This window comes from Anolis sagrei, chromosome 1, assembly GCF_037176765.1.
Source record: "Anolis sagrei isolate rAnoSag1 chromosome 1, rAnoSag1.mat, whole genome shotgun sequence".
Lineage (NCBI taxonomy): Eukaryota > Metazoa > Chordata > Lepidosauria > Squamata > Dactyloidae > Anolis > Anolis sagrei.
Window position 1 is genome coordinate 96,379,518 of NC_090021.1, and position 12,860 is coordinate 96,392,377.

Below are 12,860 nucleotides of genomic sequence, written 5' to 3' on the forward strand. Positions count from 1 at the left end.
TATTTAAAAAACAAATGTGAAGTGTGTTATACTTTTTCGCCCCCCCCCCCCCGATGACAATATAGAAATAAATGATATGGGAAAATCCTCTTGCCATTATAAAGTTATAAAAGTAATCTTTATAGCATTATTTGCTATATATCTGTATGTGTATGTTCCTTCAAGTCACTTCTCAAGTTATGGTAACTCTAAGACTATGGTTAATTCAAAATTTTGCGACTGTCTTCCTCTCAAATGTGGCCTACAATACTTGATTTTTCTTGGCTGCTCCCTATCCAAGTACCACTTGAGATAAAGTCAACAACAAATAAAAGACTCCCAGGTGTGCTCCGTTTACCTGCAATTTGTAAAATTTGTTGCAATTTGTAAAGCAACAAATAAATATATTCACGGGAAGCAGATTAATATAGAACTAAATGAGACATGCAGAATAATCACTGGATGTCTTAAACCTACCCCTGTTGATAGACTCTATAAGCTAGATGGCATGGACCTCCTGATGCGTGATGGGAAGTTGCTGCCAATTGTGAGAGAAATGATGTTGAACACTGCAAGCCACGAGCTATATAGTTATCGGCCTCCTTCCCGTAGATTTAAATCCAGGAAAATATTAATAAGAACACCACTCCTCTTAATGTTCCTCTAGCAACAGCAAGAATATCCCTGTGGGCAGCTAAACAAGGAAGTCCCAATTCGATGGTCCCCACGAAGGTCTTTCTCCAGAGGCAAACCAAGAATGGGCATCTTGGAAGTCCCTGAACAGACTCTGAAGCGGAGTTGGCAGATCAAAAGACAACCTGGCAAAAATGGCACTACTTAGAAGAGGCATGGGCAAACTTCAGCCCTCCAAGCATTTTGGACTTCAACTCCCACAATTCCTGGCAGCCTACTGGCTGTTAGGAATTGTGAAAGTTAAAATCCAAAATTACTGGAGAGCTGAAGTTTGCCCATGCCTGACTTACAAGAATCCTCCACCTTGTGCGACTGTGGAACAGAACAAACAATTCAGTATCTATATAATTGCCCATAATGCCCTGCCTCATGCACAGAGGAAGAATTGTTTAAAGCTAAAGACAATGCAGTCACTATTGCCCGTTTTTGGTCTAAAACTGTCTAGCAGCTTGTGATCCCTTTATTTTATCAGTTTTAGATAAACTATTTTATTAGTTTTGACACAAAATAAATAAACTTGCAATTTGAATCTATTGCTTGGCGTCCTCCTCTCCAGAACAAAAGAAAACAAGTTGCCATCACTTGATGGGAAAATCTGGGAATTGGTATATCTGTCGGGACAAGATCAAGATTCTCACTTCATACCCAATATTCTGACTCAAGAATATAGTCGAATTTCTATTTATTTTCTCTGTTTTTGGCTGAGTCCTTTCCCTTGAGCCTTGCAGGCAGGCCAAAGCAAAGGGGAAGGTTAAGGGCCCTTCCACACAGCCCTATATCCCAGAATATCAAGGCAGAAAATCCCACATCATCTGAGTGTGGACTTAGATAACCCAGTTCAAAGCAGATATTGTGGGATTTTCTGCCTTGATATTCTGGGATATAGGGCTGTGTGGAAGGGCCCTAAGTCTAATTCTGACATTTGCTGCCCAGAATGCAAAGTACAGCTAATTTTAAGTAATTTTCTTAGACTTTTAAAAAGTATTTTTCTGAGGTTATTGAAAACACTGCAATTATCATATGTTTGCTGAGGCTGCATAGAAGACATCTACACCGCGAAATGAATGCAGTTTGACACCGCTTTAACATCCCTGGCTGAATATTCTTGAATCCTAGGATTTGTAGTTCTGCAAAGCCCCTTTTTCTGCCAAACTACAAAGCCCTAGGGTCCCATCTCCGTTGGCAAATTATAAAGTAATTACAAAGGGTAGAAGCAGCGCTAGAGAAACATCAGAGTCTTCCCTACTCTTCATGGAATCATCTTGGGCGGACTGTGGGCAAAGCAAGGGCGGAAGTGTCTCCGGAGCAAAGCGCCGCCGCCGGTCTAGCCACACACTCTATGGCGCTTCCGGGGCGCATGCGCATCGGCCGGCGAGCGTGCCTCGGCGGGGCCCCGCACTCTGGCGGCGGAGGATGGAGAGAGCCATGGAGCAGCTCAACCGCCTCACACGCTCCTTGCGCCGCGCCCGCACCGTCGAGCTGCCCGAAGGTTAGGCTTCTTTGAACTCTGGCTACATCTAACAAGCCTGGGCAAAGTTGGGCCCGCCAGGTGTTTTGGACTTCAACTCCCACCATTCCTAACAGCCTACTACAGTTCCCAGAAGCCTCCAGCCTGCATTCGCACTGTAGTAGGCTGTAGTAGGCTGTAGGGAACTGTAGTAGGCTGTTAGGAATGGTGGGAGTTGAAGTCCAAAACACCTGGAGGGCCCAACTTTGGCCAGACCTATTATACAGGCAAGGGGTGCATCACTTTGAGCAGCTGTCAGTCAGTAAAGCCACCCCGAATCAGATAACTATATACTACCTTTTGACTGACAGTCCAGTGCAGCATAAGTCAGTGAAATAATAAAAAAGGGGGCTTGAGAATATGCAGACTCATTGTTTGCTCCAGTTACAGATTTGAGGAGGAGTGTATTGTGTAGGCTTAGGGCCCTTCCACACAGCCATATAACCCAGAATATCAATATTTTCTTTCAACCGGGTTATTTGAGTCCACATTGCCATGTAGAATCCTAGAGTTGAAAGACCGCGTGGGTTATCTGAGTCAACATTGCCATGTAGTTGGAAGAGACCTCGTGGGCCATCCAGTCCAGCCCCCTGCCAAAAAGCAGGAATCTCATTGAAAGCACCCCCGACAGATGGCCATCCAGCCTCTGTTTAAAAGCCTCCAAAGAAGGAGCCTTCACTACACTCTGGGGCAGAGAGTTGCAGTTCAAAACAGTTTTTTTTTGGTCGTGTCAGGAGCGACTTGAAAAACTGCAAGTCACTTCTGGTGTGAGAGAATTGGCCGTCTGCAAGGATGTTGCCCAGGGGATGCCCAGATGTTTTTGATGTTTACCATCCTTGTGGGTGGCTTCTCTCATGTCCCCGTGTGGGGAGCTGGAGCTGATAGAGGGAGCTCATCCGTGCTCTCCCCAGATTTGAACCTGCGATCTGTCAGTCTTCAGTCCTGCCGGCACAGGAGATTAACTCACTGCGCCACCTGGGGCTCCAGTTCAAAGCAGATAATGTGGGGTTTGATTCAGCTGTGTGGAAGGGACCCCACTCTCACTAAGGGAGCATATACTCTCTCTCTCTCTCTCTCTATATATATATATATTCATTTATACGTTGATCTTATGAATAAGTTGAGGGTATGTTTCAGAGGCAAATTTATGGATTTTGATATGAGCCATGGATACGTTAAGGGTTGTTTCATAGAGAGAGGAAAGCACCAATGCTTCCACAGGATACCAGTTGTGTCTAGTCCCTGTCAACGCATTAAAAAAAATCAGAAGCAGTACTATGGCAGAGAGAGTAGAAGAGATTGGTGCTTCTTTTATGTTTTTCCAACACAGACTAAACTCTTTCCTTTCACCAGTCTATACAGAGAAGGGCTGACTCCTTTTTTGTTGTTGTTAATAGTTAAGTTACACTATGCACAATGACTTATAGACAAGTTGACCCAGGGTTGTTTTGGTTGACCTTTTTACTAAAATTTCAGACTTATAAATAATAATAATAATAATAATAATAATAATAAGAAGAAGAAGAAGAAGAAGAATTAAGACTGACAGAGTTTTGAAGCACAATACTCCTGATCTCACAATTGTGTGTGTGTGGGGGGGGGGGGGGGGGAACCCAAGTATGGATTGTCGATGTTGCAATCTCAAATGACAGCAGGATTGACAAGAAGCAACTGGAAAAGCTTACATGATGTGAGGATTAAAAGATAGAACTGCAAAGACTCTGGCACAAGCCAGTCAAGGTGGTCCCAGTGGTGATTGGCACATTGACTACAGTGCCTAAAGACCTTGGTCTGCACTTAAAAACAATTGGCACTGAAAAAATTACCATCTGCCAGCTGCAAAAGGCCATCTTGCTTAGATCTGCACACATACATAACACAGTTCTAGACACTTGGGAAGTGTCTGACGTGTGATCAAATACAAAAGCCAGCATAGTGATCTTGTTTGCTGTTTACTAATCTTGTTATGTATCACATAATAATAATAAACTTTATTTCGAGACTGCCCTCTCTCCCTGAAGGGACTCAGGGCAGTTCACACACAAAAAAAGCAAGCATTCAATGCCTCAGATGTGTACTAACTGTTCCAAAAATATTCCATTGGTAAAGCACAGTAATAACAGTGGACTTACAATAAAGAATTAAGTATCAAAATAAAAATATATAACATACACTATAAAAGAAATTAAGATACAGTTACAATAAAAATGACTATCACTGGTGTTCATTTAAGATATATCATGGCAGCCATATAATGCAAGTGGGATTAGCCATTATTCAAATGGGTTAAAGTGTCATAGTCCTCTTCATATGCTAAAGTGCATAGGTGCATTTTCAGAACTTCTTAAAGGAGAAGAGGTTAGGGGCTGTTTTTATTTCTTTAGGGAGGGAGTTCCAGAGAAAGGGGGGGGGGGAATTACAGAGAACACCTGTTCTCTCGTTCCCACCAACAGAGCTTGTGATGGGGGTATTTAGGGTACTATTTCCCCTCTGAGTATCCTAGCACAACATCTGTATTCAACAGGGTGACTATTGAGAAAACTTAAACTATTGTGAACCTCTTCTAATGGGGATTTTCAGTAAGCGGAGGGGCTCAGAAAAGAGACCCTTGAAATAGGAGAAGGCTGATGTAGTGAGGCAACAGGATGGTAGATCCACAGTAAGATCACAGCAGCTTCCTTTGCAGTTGCTGTTTTGCATCATGTCCAAGTATGTTTACCTACCTGAGTTGTGGTTGACCCATAGACACAGGGAGTCAGTGAATATGGGAGTGACATATCACATACTTCTTGGGGATGTAATGATACTGTAATAAAGTGATGGGGTGTTGAAAGAGGAAGTTTACCAGGAATATTTCTCAGTCTTTGTCATCAGCATTTATTGCCCATATATGTACACAATATCAGCTAAGTAACACAAACTATAGTCCCGGATTCTGCTGAAGTCACTTTTCTGTGCGGCTATCAAACATATTTAAAAATGGGCTATCAATCACTATGACCTTTCAGTGGGAAATATGTCACAGCCTTCCCCTGAGCCCTATTCTGGGAAATATATATATATTTAAAAAACCAACAAACAATTTTTTGTCCATTAAATATATGATCCACAATTGTTATGGTAGTTTTTACAGTCACCTACAATTGTTCCAAATCTTATAGTTGTTTCTCTGGTAGTTAGGATTCTCACCTCAGAATCAAATGGTACCAAGAGAAGTGCTTTGTTTGTTTTGATTTAAAAATACTAAATGTGTGGAATTCTGAAATTAATCTGTTTGGAAGTGGTGAATTAATAGAAAGCTTGTTTTCACATGCAAAAAAACCCAAACACCCTTGACAAGGCCTCTGTAGTGATCTGCTATATTGTGTTTCTACTTCTAATAGTGGAACAATCTAATTTCTCCACAGATAACGAAACTGCTCTCTACACTTTAATGCCAATGGTAATGGCTGACCAACATAGGTGAGTCTTTATGTCTAGACCTGCATATGGTCAAAATTGACTAATCAATAAAGAATTGTTGTTGTTGTTGTAGACCTGCAAAAACTATTTCATTATTGTCAGCCCTCTACATTCACAGGGGTTAAAAGCACAGAAACAACACAGAAGTAGAAAAGCTCTGAATATTTCCAAATTGCTCCCACCACCACCACTTTTCAGAGGGTTGTGGTTGAAAACTCAGATAGTTGCTCTCCCATCCCTTGAAGCTGCAGAATCTGCAGAATACATAATCTAAATAATGGCTGATATTCTACATCACATCCTTAGTTAACTATATTTTAATGTCTCCTGGCCCAACCCTCATCCCAACCTACTTTCCCAGGGAGCTGCTGCTTGAGTAGAAGGAATAGAAGAGGAATTATAAGCTAAACATAGAAATATAGCTTTGGACTCTTGGTACTGACATAGGATTGATGGCTTTTTTAGGATTATTTTTAATGTTCAGTGTCTATTTAGTTTTTTTAAATAAAAATTAAAGTTAATTCCAATCGGCAGATGTATCTGCATTAAACTGATACATTACTTCATCTTCAATAAATTCTACTGAACTCATTGGAAACTTACCTAATTTTAAAGCTAATATTTGCATTTGGTATAGCTGCTTTTGTTGTTGGAGGATAGGGGAAAATAATTAACTTTACAATAATAGAAGAAGAAATTTAAGCATTCATATGTCCATTGAAATTCACTCTTCAGTTAGAAGTTCTGTGCTCTATTTCACCTGGCAAGTTCCAAAGTATGTTTAGGAATTTGTTTATTTCCCCGATGATGTGAGTATAACTTATGTTTATGTGGTCCATTTATGCCGTCCATTCAGCTTTAAAGTATTCTTACTAAAGCCATTCGAGTTCAGCTGGCTCTTGAGGAAAAATCATTTTGAAAAGTTGAACATCTTGTTCTTGTCTCTAGCAGTGTGGCATTTGCAGTAGGCACCTTCCCACTCTTCAGAGTAATGGAAAGCAGAGCATTCTTGCTAATCTGATTTTTTCTTTGTTTTAGATCTGTTTCTGAGTTACTATCAAATTCAAAGTTTGATGTCAATTATGCCTTTGGATGTGAGAAGAGGAGCTTGCTTCATATTGCAGCTAAGTAAGACAACTGTTTCTCCTTTCAACAAATCTTGTCAAGAAAACACAACGATATATTGCCTAAGGTTCACCATAAGCTGGAAATGATTTGAAGGCATATGACAACAAGTCAACCTTTAGAAGTATCTTATGGATTAGTATTAATTTTCCATATTTTTGTTGAAGCAGCTTGCTTTTGGCTTTTTTTTTTTTTTTTTTTTTGCAGAATGTGATGTGGAGCAATGGCTTGCTGGCCAAGCTCCAGATTTTCTGTGATGGCAATTCTTGTGTTTTAAGTCTTGGAACATAGAAAATCCCCCAGTTTCCCAAATGCGTCATCTTACAGTTTTCCTACCCATCACATTCAATATAATAGGTAAAACCATCAAATTTAAGTGAAGTTTTTGACAATGAAAAGGAGGGGGGTTCCCAATTTACTTTGCATATTTTAGTTGAGGCACACATGTCAAACACAAGGCCCATGGGCCAAATGCGGCTCACCATGTTATTTCAATGCCAGGGCAACATTGTTGCATTTATTTAGTCTTACAATTGCAACTGGCTCATTGAAGGCAACGATAAGGCTGATTTCACCCTTGGTGAAAATGGGCTTGGCACCCTTCAGTTAAGGGGGTATGTATGTGTGTGTGGGGGGTGGGGAGTATTTTTGACTGGCTGCTGCAAATGCTACTTTGATTGGCTGCTTAATCCAAATACTTCCTAAAGACTAACATTTTCAAATTTGATCCAGCATTATGGTGTTGTTTCTTCTGGAAGTTATCCTTTCCAAGTCTGGCTTTTTAGCATTTTGTTAATACATTTCTCCCTTTCTTTCCCCTCCCCAGCTGTGGATCGGTTGAATGCCTAGTTCTGTTGTTAAAGAAAGGTGCAAACCCAAACTATCAAGATATTTCAGGATGCACTCCACTTCATTTGGCTGCTAGAAATGGGTAAGAGATGTGGATAATTTGATCAGCTTTCCTGAGTGCTAAACAGGTTGAGTAGTTAATTGAGAATAGCTGTTTCACTGCCTTTCGGTCTCTGAGAAGTGCACAGAAAGCCCTGCAGAAGAACTGTTTAAATGAAGAGAAGTTATGCTATAGCCATTCTTGCCGGATTTCTGCCATGCATTAAAGCATACTAAATACTATGTGATGTGTTGTTTTGGATAGTTGGATATTACATTTAAGTTTCAAAGAAACTTTCAAAGAAAGCATTGGAAAAGCATTTTCTTATTAAATAGGAAAAGCAAATTTTAGAAAAACAATATTTCATAGCTGAGTGTCATGGTCAAAGACAAAGCTATGTTAGAGTTGAATATTGTTATACAAAGACACCTTTAAGACTTAACTGAGTGAAAGAAGTTGATAGTGTAAGCTTCCTCAGATGTATGGAATTCCTTTATGAGCAAACTGTATGTGAGTAGGAACAGAAATAAAAATTTGTGGGCATGATAAGTGAGGTGATGAGTTAAGTTTTAAAGATGGTCATTAAAGACATGACTAAAGCTGTTGCTTAAGCCAGATTCCATGAATCAGATGTTAGGAATGTGAATACATTAAAAACAAGTTGAAAAAAACTTCAGTGTACCTAAGCATCTCTAGCGTCATAATGGCTGTCCTTGAACAAAAGAACTACAAAGGAAGAGTGGAAACAGAAACAGCAGAACTGGAATATATCTACAAACTCCTGTCCACTTATAATGGATTGAACAGAAACAATGGTTTCCTGGCATACTACACATATTATAACACTACTTAACACCCCAGCCTCGTGCAGGGTCTCTTGGCCAGTTTTTCACATTTTCCTATTTGTTTCTCCCTTCCAGTTGTCATTCAGCATAACACTACATCCCAATAACTCTCCATCATTCATGTGGTTATCTGCTGGCTTAGTCAACACCTTTTCTCCAGTCTTTACCCCTCTTCCCTGACTCCCCACAAGCATTGGTAAAACTGAACTTGTCACCTTATTACCATACCCAAAAGCTTTGCATTTTTATTTCTGTTTATACATAAAGTTTGCTCATGCAGATCTGTTCCTAGGCATTTCACTCCATGCATCTGAAGAAGTAAAGCAGTTAGTTTACAAAAACGTATGCTACCAACTTCTTTCTGAGAGTTCTGAGAGTGCCTTGGACTGCGAGAAGATCCAACCAGTCCATCCTCCAGGAAATAAAGCCCGACTGCTCACTGGAGGGAAAGATACTAGAGACAAAGTTGAAGTACTTTGGCCACATCATGAGGAGACAGGAAAGCCTAGAGAAGACAATTATGCTGGGGAAAGTGGAAGGCAAAAGGAAGAGGGGCCGACCAAGGGCAAGATGGATGGATGGCATCCTTGAAGTGACTGGACTGACCTTGAGGGAGCTGGGGGTGGTAACGGCCGACAGGGAGCTCTGGCGTGGGCTGGTCCATGAGGTCACGAAGAGTCGGAGACGACTGAACGAATGAACAACAACAACAACCAACTTCTTTCTCTCAGTTAATCTCAGTGGTACCCTTTGGGTGGCTCCCACCTTTCCCTCCCACTGATGATGGGACTGTAGTTCTGACTTGTGATAGCTTATCAGAGGGACTTTAAAATGTTCTGCAGTGCAATAATCACTTGTGTGAAGTAGTGTTTATAAAATTTCATTGCATGTACCTTTGAATAATAATTCTTAAAGCCATTGGGAATATCAATGAGTTTTGCAAAACAAGAGTAAAAGGCAAAACCACAAAGAACCAATCTAAACTATAGTGAAATATTAGTGAGTGCTCAGCTGTTTTTAAAGGACAAAGGGAGGAAGGGCCTACATAGCTCAGGAGCAGAGTAGTTGCCTGGTTTGCAAAATGATGTAGATTAAATCTCTGTAATATCTGAGCAGGAAAGACTGACCTCTCTTGCCTTCCAAGCAAGATGGACCATCAGGCTGTCTACAAAGGCAACATCTAGTTCTCTGTTAACTAAGCAAGAAGCCTGTTTCAAATTAAGTGTTTCACTGAAGTGTTTCGCTTAGGTACACTGAAGTTTTTTCAAATTAAGTGTTTCACACTTGATGGGTCTGCTTCCTATTTATGCATGTCAGTGTACATCTAATAGTCTGTGAGACTGGGAGGCACTGGGGAAAGAGAAGACAATGCTTTTAGTGCTAATAATGTTCTCTAATAATGTTTAGTGCTAATAATGTTCATGGTCAAGAGACCATGAAAATGAACAAAATCAGGCTACCAGTATTAAAAAACTCTAAAATTATAACAGCAAAACAACAGAAAGGAAAAAACCAGGCACAGATTAACACCTCCCAGCAACAGATTTCCCAGGCTCAGGCAGGCCTTCAAATGCTAATGAAGATGATCAGCTAAACATTCACACCCAACTGCAGCAGGGAAGAGCTCCTTGCCCCACCCCAGCCATTCCACAGATATATAAACCCATTGTCCTAATTCCAATAGACCTCACACCTCTGAGGATGCTTGCCATAGATGCAGGCGAAACGTCAGGAGAAATGCCTCTAGAACATGGCTCTATAGCCCGAAAAAACCCACAAGAACCTAATGTTCTCTATTGCCTCAGCCAAGGCACAGGTATTAGCTTGGGAGCTCTGAGATACATACAGAGCTCTTTGCCATGGACAGCTTTCTTATTATCTGTGTAGGGAGCTGACATTTCCATTTGCTCTCTTTGTGGAAATTTAGTGGTAATCCCTGTCTGTTTAATTGTGCTCCAAACAACGTGATCTTCTAGCAATGTCCATGTACCCGTGTTTAATTCATATTGTAAGGTGCCTTGAAACTCCTATTGGGAGAAAGAGTATAAACAACATACATAATAAAGTGAAAATAATCAAGAATTTGGTGTTCTGAAAAAGTTACTTTTTGTAAGGATAGAGAGCTTGGTTATGGAGAGGAATGGTTTTGCTGTTCTTATAGCTAGTATTTATTTTCTACACAGCCAGAAGAAATGTATGGGCAAGCTACTAGAATATAGTGCTGATGTCAACATTTGTAATAATGAAGGCCTGACAGCAGTAAGTTAGTAATCTTGTTTCATTCCTATGATGTTTAAGTATTTAAACATTTCTCTTTCATAAACATTACTAATCTTGTTTTTTTCCATTGTTTGATCTTTTACTAATAGTAATCAGTAGTTATAAATATAGAAATGATATATTTTGTGTTCTGGAATTTTTTTCTGTTGACTGGTGACTGCATTTAAATAAGGTTGATATCACTCTCTATGTTTTTGAAGCCTAGTCTGGGAAAAAAGATGGGGGCATATAAAAGAATTGAATGAATAAATACATTCATATCAAATCGCATTCACTTTATTTGCTTACTGGAAGTTTGTTTTGGTTGCTATTTGTACCTAGATTCATTGGCTTGCTGTTAATGGCCGAACAGAATTGCTTCATGATCTTGTACAGCATGTTACAAATATAGATGTTGAAGATGCAATGGGTCAGACAGCACTTCATGTGGCTTGCCAAAATGGTCACAAGACGGTAAGTCATTCACTGAAGGTGCTAACACACTAATACCGAAGAAGCTACAGTTGGCACTTCGTATCTAGGGATTCTTCATCCATGAACTCAACTGTCCATAGCTTGAATATATCTATATTTCTATCTCCAAAAAGTGAGCCTTGATTTTGCCATTTTATATAAAGAACACAATGTTATTTCTTCATTATATATAAAATAAAACCTGAGCACCCATGAATTAGGTATATACAGTCAGCCTTCTATAGCCATAGATTCTATACTTAGGGATTTAACCATCTATGGCTTTGAAATTATGCCCTCCCCCAAGCCAACCTTGCTTTTCCCATTTTAACAAAGGGACACAATTTTACTACATCACAGTATATAATGAGCATCCATGGATTTAGGTAGCCATTAAGAGTCCTGGAACCAAACCCAAGTAGATAGGGCACTGTAATTGTTATGTGGCAAAAGCAACTACCAGCAGGAAATACCAGGGTTTTGATGAATTATTGAATCTTGACTAGTCCTACTAATTAGGAGCACTTGCTCCTTCTCATGTGGATGACAGATACTTTTGTCTGTGTAAAAACTTATTTAATTTTTTTTAAAAATTGTCTTATGTAATTATTGTTAAATATTTATATTATACCATATATCACAAAATCTTTTCACAAGGTGATTTTCAGTATATAAAACATTATCTCGAAAAATATGTATTTATATGTTGTCTATTCTTGTGGATCATCTTGTAGATTTACTTCTTTTTTTATTCCTTTCAAAAAGACAGTTCAATGTCTTTTAGATAGTGGGGCAGATATTAATCGTCCCAATGTTTCAGGAGCAACTCCACTCTACTTTGCTTGCAGGTATGGCTATTTCATGTTAAAACTCTTACATGAAAATGTATTGATTTAAATTCATAAACATTTGAGAAAATGGGAAGAGTATTGGCTTACAATTTCAACATCTATTCATAATAGCTGCTCATTGGATAGTCTTGAACAGATTACAGTTTCAGTTTATTGAGGGCATGAAATTGCATTACTCTGTTTTACTCTTAGTCTGAGTAGTTGAGTACATCCTGAAATTGGAGATGTGTGTGTGTGCGCACACACACACATACACGACTACAGGTGTCTTAAGGGTCCCCTTGTGGCACAGCGGGTTAAACCGCTGAGCTGCTGAACTTGCAGACCAAAAGATTGGCGGTTTGAATCTGGGGAGCAGGGTGAGCTCCCGCTTTTAGGCCCTTCTTCTGGCAACCTAGCAGTTCAAAAACATGCAAATGTGAGTAGATCAATAGGTACCGCTTTGGCAAGAAGGTAACGGTGCTCCATGCAGTCATGCTGGCCACATGACCTTGGAGGTGTCTATGGACATTGCCTGCTCTTTGGCTTAGAAATGGAGATGAGAACTACTCCTTAGAGTCAGGCACAACTAGACTTAATGTCAGGGGTGACCTTTACCTTTATTTTACATACATCTTTCCTGGCTGTGCCAACTGGAATTCTTTAAATCTGAGAGATCAGGGGTTATTTTTTGCAAACATTGTTGAAGGGCTCCTTCTTTCCCTCATTCAGAATGAACTAATATTTGTTCTATGATCTAGTTTCAAAGGGGCTGAACTCTTGATTTTTCTAGCTGA

General features: G+C 39.8%; 1 protein-coding gene across 1 annotated transcript in view; it reads left to right on the forward strand.

The window, feature by feature from the left end:
• Positions 1–2,031: 2,031 nt before the first annotated feature.
• Positions 2,032–12,860, forward strand: part of HACE1 (HECT domain and ankyrin repeat containing E3 ubiquitin protein ligase 1) — a 53,996-nt gene continuing 43,167 nt past the window's right edge. Inside the window, exons 1-7 of the mRNA XM_060753094.2 lie at positions 2,032–2,161; positions 5,587–5,641; positions 6,680–6,769; positions 7,593–7,697; positions 10,684–10,759; positions 11,102–11,233; positions 11,999–12,081. Coding sequence (XP_060609077.1) covers positions 2,086–2,161; positions 5,587–5,641; positions 6,680–6,769; positions 7,593–7,697; positions 10,684–10,759; positions 11,102–11,233; positions 11,999–12,081 — 617 coding nt within the window. The 5' untranslated portion in view covers positions 2,032–2,085. The remainder of the gene's footprint in view (positions 2,162–5,586; positions 5,642–6,679; positions 6,770–7,592; positions 7,698–10,683; positions 10,760–11,101; positions 11,234–11,998; positions 12,082–12,860) is intronic.